This window comes from Oncorhynchus clarkii, chromosome 17, assembly GCF_045791955.1.
Source record: "Oncorhynchus clarkii lewisi isolate Uvic-CL-2024 chromosome 17, UVic_Ocla_1.0, whole genome shotgun sequence".
NCBI classification, from domain to species: domain Eukaryota; kingdom Metazoa; phylum Chordata; class Actinopteri; order Salmoniformes; family Salmonidae; genus Oncorhynchus; species Oncorhynchus clarkii.
The window spans coordinates 47,666,134-47,673,383 of NC_092163.1; the positions used below are offsets into that span (position 1 = coordinate 47,666,134).

The 7,250-nt window shown below is 41.1% G+C and overlaps 1 protein-coding gene across 1 annotated transcript; it reads right to left on the reverse strand.

Annotated features, from left to right (window-relative positions):
- Positions 1 to 64: 64 nt before the first annotated feature.
- On the reverse strand, positions 65 to 4,867 carry LOC139371001 (matrix metalloproteinase-19-like). The gene is made up of 9 exons (XM_071110960.1): positions 4,365 to 4,867; positions 3,940 to 4,028; positions 3,494 to 3,624; positions 3,121 to 3,333; positions 2,507 to 2,752; positions 2,239 to 2,358; positions 1,810 to 1,974; positions 1,472 to 1,599; positions 65 to 1,236 (listed from the first exon to the last, which is right to left on the reverse strand). Exons 1-9 carry the CDS (start codon positions 4,458 to 4,460, stop codon positions 1,006 to 1,008), a joined length of 1,419 nt encoding a protein of 472 aa, XP_070967061.1. The 5' UTR covers positions 4,461 to 4,867; the 3' UTR covers positions 65 to 1,005.
- Between the last annotated feature and the right edge of the window lie 2,383 nt (positions 4,868 to 7,250).

A 7,250-nucleotide genomic window follows, 5' to 3' on the forward strand; every position in this document is an offset into this window, starting at 1 on the left:
GTCATGGAAAGAGCAGGTGTTCCTAATGCTTTTTATACTCCGTGTACATCATAAAGGAAACAAGGACTGTTGAAATGGTTTTATTGTTGACTGTCATTACTCATATGTACAACTACATCTTGGATGAATTAACAGCTAAATAAAAATCACTGCACACATATATAAACATTTCCAAATGGTACTGTAGGCCCTTTAACTTGTAGGAGTCACATGACTATAAAAACATCAATAAACATGATGAGGTTCAACAGAAACATCAGTACACAATTATAAGCCAGTTATAATATGTAGACATCGTGATGTGAAAGCTGGTGTTGACCTTGGAAGTCTGACGCAACACCAATGATATTAGGCTTCTCTTTATGTGGGAAGGCCATACTCTAGCCCTATAAACGCATAACATGGCGACAAAAAACTCACAAATAAATAAGAAAACGAAGTTTCAAAGTGCTGGGTGAACACCATTGAAATCAGTACACATACTGAAAAGAGGGCAAACAACAACTGAATAATCCCATCCACATCTGTTGTGAGGGATAGGAAGGGCCCCCCTGGAAGGCACCCAGAGAGCATAACAAACAGCCTCTCCACACACTCCCTCAGAACTTAGTCTAACACGTTTGGGTTGAGGTCCTGCCTGCGTTACAATGGAAACAGAACTAGTAGGCCATAACGATATGACACTCAATACTCAACCTTATATAAGCACGTATGTCTTACTTCAAATGGCTTTCCCACTACTTACGTTGATAAAGATTCTATCTCACGTTTCGAAGAATTCGTTTGACATAACATTTCAGTTTTATGTACCTTGACTGATAACATCTACTGGTACATGGAAATATGTTATTATATTGGTTTCACAGTGTGAACACAATGTTATCACAGAGTGGTTGTGGTTGTGGTTGTTGTTGTTGTGTGGTTCCCTGAACCGTTAATTGTGAACACATCTCACCAGCAACGTATTGAGGTTTATGGTGTCTGCTGCCCTCTAGTGTCTAGCTCCTAGCAGCGCATCCAGCGTTCACTCATGCTGAGCGGGTAGCCTTTGTCTACACTCAGTAGACCGTTCACACGCCAGTACTTGTCTCCCTTGAAGAAGAAGATGTTTCCGTTGGTCCAGGTAAAGGCAGCATCAGGGTTGGAGGGCACCCCAGTGAAGAGATTAGAGAGGGGTTTAGGGTACACGTTGAGGTTACTGTGGCGCAGCTCATCCCACTGCCAGTACCCTGTACCCTGAGGAGAGGAACAACAGAGGACAAAGATGATTAGTACAAAGAGTATTTCATGCTGGGTATTTGGCATATTCATCATATTCAAGTGGGTAAAAATGCTACTGCTTCAATTTTTGTTGTCATTAATCTACTATAACAACTTACTGAATCCATAATGCTCAGTTGTCATTTGTAACAATTTTGAGTTTACTGGTTAAAAAGCATTGATATAATTGTGCTGTCTTGTGTTGGGTTACCTTGAAAAAGACCAGCTTCTTATTCTTCTCTAAGTACAAAGCGGCATCAATATTAGGTGGGATGCGTTTGAGCTCTTTGGGGTAACCGTAGTCCAGGAGAAAACTGGTGTATCTCCACACTTTATCACCTGTGGTCAGAAACAGTTTTAGTGAGTAGGCTGAAATGAGGAGAGATAAACAGTAACACATTCACACATTTTGGGCTGGATCACTGTCAATCAATCACTTGTCAAGTATTACACAGTTCATACTATCGGTCTATCTTTAAAATCATCTCACTTTACCTCATTTGTTTGTCAAAAACACAATACATTTTAAAGTTAGAGAAAATATTACACCTTTAAAAAAGTATGTCTTGTTTGTTCTCTGAGAGTAAACGGCTGCGTTCAGGTTCCCAGGCAGTCCCGTCCACAGCCGGTCGATCTTCATGGGTGCATTGTGTCCCATGTCAGACACCGTCCACACATAATCACCACTGAAGGCAAATGTCTTCCTCCATGGACCTAATAAGGAGGAGCATGAAATAGAACACTGAAGGTCCAATCTCAACCTGTCAAATTCCATTGTCGTCTCAATTCCATTGCAGAGAGCAAAAATGTGGTTAGTTAAATCTATCAGAGTAAAACAAATTGCTACAATCTTGAATAGTGTAACGCTACAATTTGTGAGGCAGAAATAACAGCTTCCAAGGGAGACATGTACACTACAGTGAGCATCACCACTTTTGACTGTATATCGCTGGTCAGTATTGTGTGCAGACATCTTACCCAGCATGATGGCATCCAGCTTGACAGTGCAGGGGTCTGGGATGTCTCCCTTAGCACCAGGGGGGCTGTATGTGGGGAGTGCCACCGTGGGCTCAATTGTAACACTTGTATCACGTTTACCTAAAACAGATTATTGGACAAAGGATTTGAGGGAGGATGATAGCATTACCGGTGATGTGTAATATATAGCTTTCTGAGAAGGGTGTACTGTTTTTCAAGTGAAAAAGTCCAAAAATATTGGTACCAGACCAACCCAGGCTCTACTCACCATACATAGCCTGGATGCCTTTCACGTCATCAAAATGCAGACGGAAGTTGTTACGGTAACCGGTGTAGAGAGGGGCCATGAGAGCATTTCTGTACTGGGAGTGGCCCAAGCCCAAGGCGTGGCCTATCTCATGGGCAGCGATGATACGCAGGTTAATGCCATAGAACTTGCCCTCTGTCCAAAACTCATCCTCGTCAAAATGAACAATGCCTGACTCTGGGGGTTCAGCATGGGCCAGCACGTGACCTACGAAATAACGTTTTTTAAAATTTTAATTACGCTATATTTCAATGGCAATTAATAAGTATCAGCAGTGAAACATGGGGTACTTAACTACTGTATGTTTGGTGTGTGTGTGTGTGTGTGTGTGCGTGTGTTAGGCTGAGATTCAAGCCGATCGCGCTTGTAGACAACCCAGCTTTTAAAAGCAACAATGTGACAGCGTTCGTGGAGATTGCATTTAAGGTAAACACTGCAGATGTCAGCTCAATTAGAATTCACCTTTAAAATGTCAAGCATGCTATAATGTGGATCTAGCGAAGATCAGCATTAATCCCGGTCCTAAAACTACAGTAACTCCAACCCAACTGTATCCGACCCATAGGCACACTCACCCCGTCCATCAAAAGGCACGGCACAAGTGGCATCTTTCGCATGGAATGAGATCCTGATGTCGGCTCGTCCATACTCAACCTCACGGAAGCTCAGGGGAGCCACGTCGCTCCAGTACTTAAAGGCAGAGCGGATCGCCCTCTTTGTCTCACTCTTTGGCATGTCTGGAGTGTAGTTGTAGATTCGCCAGGTCAGGTTTCTCTTGCGCCAGTAACCTAAAGAAGAAAAAACATGCATTTACCATAAACACAGGTCTAGACGAGAAACCACATTGTGTAGGTGAAGATTATTCTTATTAAGTTTTATGTCCCAACCCACCATCTGGGAAACACTGGTTCATCCCACCCCCACATACAATATCCTCTCCACACTCACCCAGCACTCTGTACTTTAGGGTTTTCTGGTTGAAGGTGTCCTCTATGCCACAGCGAGGCTGTCTCATCATCTCTAGGGTGGCCTTGTCAATCACTCCATTGACAGGCAGGCCTGTCACTCTCTGGAAGACCCTGGGGAAAGGAAGGACTGAAATCTCCAATAGCAGATGCAGCATGTGCATACTGTAAATGTAAGGCAAGGAAACATTTCCTGCCAATGGGAAATGTTATGCTAAAGAACTGCATTGATTGTGGTGCATGTGTCAATGTGACTTGCAAAAAGCTATAGAACAGAGCTGTGTTTGGATCTGTATTCACAAAGGGACATTTAGAGTAAGTATGTTCAGATGTTTTGCTTGTTCAGGTTTGTTGGGGAAGAGGAATCACACATGTAAGTTGTTGTTGTGTTCATAGACTGTAGGTTGTGTTGCTGAGGATCTACTTTACCTGAGGGCCTCAATGATATCTTCTGTCTGGATGCCCTTGTTCTGAGGATCCAGCGGAGTGTGCAGATAGCCATACCTCTTCAGGTATGCCTGGTAACACAATAACCAGTGGGGGGATACAAGGGTTATTTTAGAAGTTTCAAAGTGATCCTATTCACCTCTTACCACAACAACCACATGAGAAACAATGCTGGTTAAGTTGCAGACAACCAGAAAGACAGATGAAAGCCATATGATAATATGATAGGTTACACATATGTCCCTTTTCATCACATATGCCTATAAGGATGGTCCAGTTCATAGGCATTTCTGATCAAGTTTGTATTATGAGTGTGAACATCCACAATAATGCTGAGTATTCAGAAGTTGCAATGTAATTCAAAGAATGAAGATAGATAATACTTCAAAAATCTGGAAAATTCCTACCGTTGCTTCAGTCGCCTCCATCCTCCTGTCCATCACTCCGGTCATTGCGCACAGCACTAGCACCGTGAGCACCGTCAGCTGCAGAAGGTAACCCATTTCGCAAAACTTCTATGCTGGAAAAACTGCTGTAACCGTTACGAAAAGCAAGCCAATATGAAGTCCGTAACACACTTTGCAGGACGCTCTTGTCTTAATTTCTTGTAAAAATATATATACTTATTAAACATTAGTTAGGAAAAAAATGTTTTTGTCGTTCATCGTTATCTGTTACTCTCCCAAAACTTTATACTCTACTGGTTTTCTTCCGTATGTTCTGGAGGCTTATAACTCAAGTGCTGAGTGAGTCAGCCCTGACCCACTGTGATGATCCATCTCTGAGGAATGAGCCTGGAGCAACGGGCGAAATGGTTTCACTTTGAAACAGTAAAATTCAGTGGTCGACCATTTTCCGAAGCTCTCCAACTCCCACACACCACGTGCCTCCTGCGTCTCATGAATAACACACATTGGCGGGAGACTTCAGCCTATTGGGCTATTTCCCACGGTAACTACGCGCTTCAAACGTCAATGCACAAGAGAAAAACGCAACGTTGCACATGGATTCCTGACACAGTCAGTGCTACCCGGAATCATTGGGATGTACCTACCGACAACCCCAACCTTAACCCCTACTCTTACCCTATCCTTAGCCCTTGCCGTAGCCATTTTAAATGTCTACTTAAATGGGGTAAGGAAATCGCAAGGGTTCCTGTTAGCACTGGACTTTTTTCCCAACAGTGCTCACAAGTAGACACATTTTACCACGTCATTGGCATAAAGAAGTTGTAACACTGCACAATTGGTCGCTAAGCAAAGCTTTTCCATAATACAGTTTCCCAAAGCCCAACCAACTGTGTCAGCCAGGTGTCAGTGTGTGGTGGTTAAAATATAACTTTGCAGTATGTGATGGTGGTGGCCTAGGCCTATCAAGCACAATCCAAGACTTTGAATATACAATAATGAATAGGGTGAATTGGGGAAAGAGTGGGACATTATATAAACTGTGACAGCTTAATCCTGACGTGTTTATTTATTGGTCTGACAAGAGAACATCTAACCTATTATTACCCTTGCAGAGAAACCACATTATCAAAATCCCATCACTTTATTGGTGTGACATCATAGAGGAGGGCAGAGCAAGCTTCATCATAAAGGGGGGCAAAGCAAGCTTCAAACAGGAAACTCACCCCGCAAAGCACACAGTAAGATCAGTGACATAGCTTTTTTTTCTGTTTTGATGTAAAGGTTATAAAATTGTCATAAATAATGCACTGTGCCAAATTGTGATGTAATATGATGTTTAAAGGTGGTACAAGTAGAATTTCTCCACTATGTGGAAGCTAGGTGAATTGCAACAACAATAGGCCACATTCAAAACAAATACACTTGAGCCTTTTACTTTCAGTTTTGGTCCACCAGCTTCAAGCAGCTGTAAGAACTATATTTTTTGTTATTAAAAATATATTTCACAGTGATTTAGATCATACAATGATTCCCTACACACTATTCAGTGATTGTTTTCTCACATAAAATGAAATTGATCGAACAGTGTAGAATTTTTGAAACAGGAAATGAAAGAGCGATTTCTACATCCCTGGTTTCCACTAGATAATACGGCCAAATAGCTTTCCTATTTTGACAAAAGAAGCCGGCCCAGTGGGTGAAATTAATAGGCAAATATCACAGCCAATCACAACACTGGTGGGTAAGTGTGAAACACTATCATTCCACTATTACTGCAGATATATTATGGACATTATTTGAAATAACAATGTAAAAATTAAACAACAACAAAATGAACGTGTAGCACCTTTAAGTGTTGTAATTGTCTTCTTTTTTGTTGTTGCTTTACCAACCATAGCTAGCTAAAGTAAGACAGCATGGAGCTAAAGTGGTATACTCTAATAGGCTTTTCCAATGGAGGGAAGAGATCCAGTTTACATTAGGGACCCCTGTACTGGGACACTTTTTGCATTTCCCTCTTCTGTGACCTCTTCAGACATCTATCCACCATAATTGCCCATCTATCCAACACATGATACATTTCTGAAATCTTCAGATGTTTCCTAATCACACAAAATGTAATTGTCATTGGGATACAATTATGACTACAATAATGGTGTCCCAGTTTCTCTAACCTGCTGTCCCAGTCTACCAAATGCGAACTGAAGATATGGTTTTGACTTAGGGTACACAAATGGGTGTGTCAAGCCTCCTGTGAATATGATATCAACATACGTTTTTTTGTGTGATTAGGAAACAGCTTGAGGATTTCATAAATGTATCATTTTGGCTAATACAGTGCATTCGGAAAGTATTCAGACCCCTTCACTTTTTCCCATTTTGTTACGTTACATTCTTATTCTAAAATTGATTTTAAAAATCATTAATTTACACACAATACACCATAAGGACATAGCAAAAAACATTTTTTAGACATTTTTGCAAATATATAAAAATTAAAAAATAAATACCTTATTTACATAAGTATTTAGACCCTTTGCTATGAGACTCAAAATTGAGCTCAGGTGCATCCTGTTTCCATTGATCATCCTTCAGATGTTCTACAACTTGATTGGAGTCCACCTGTGGTAAATTCAATTGATTGTACATGATTTGGAAAGGCACACACCTGTCTATATACGGTCCCACAGTTGAGAGTACATACAGTGCCTTGCGAAAGTATTTGGCCCCCTTCAACTTTGCGACCTTTTGCCACATTTCAGGCTTCAAACATAAAGATATAAAACTGTATTTTTTGTGAAGAATCAACAACAAGTGGGACACAATCATGAAGTGGAACGACATTTATTGGATATTTCAAACTTTTTCAACAAATCAAAAACT

Excerpts from the sequence above, each read along its gene's own strand:
- LOC139371001 (XM_071110960.1), bottom strand. The coding sequence starts at position 4,460 with ATGGGTTACCTTCTGCAGCTGACGGTGCTCACGGTGCTAGTGCTGTGC. Across the intron at positions 3,625-3,939 it reads GATATCATTGAGGCCCTCAG|GGTCTTCCAGAGAGTGACAG; the intron begins GTAAAGTAGATC and ends TCCTTTCCCCAG. Across the intron at positions 3,334-3,493 it reads CCTAAAGTACAGAGTGCTGG|GTTACTGGCGCAAGAGAAAC; the intron begins GTGAGTGTGGAG and ends TTTCTTCTTTAG.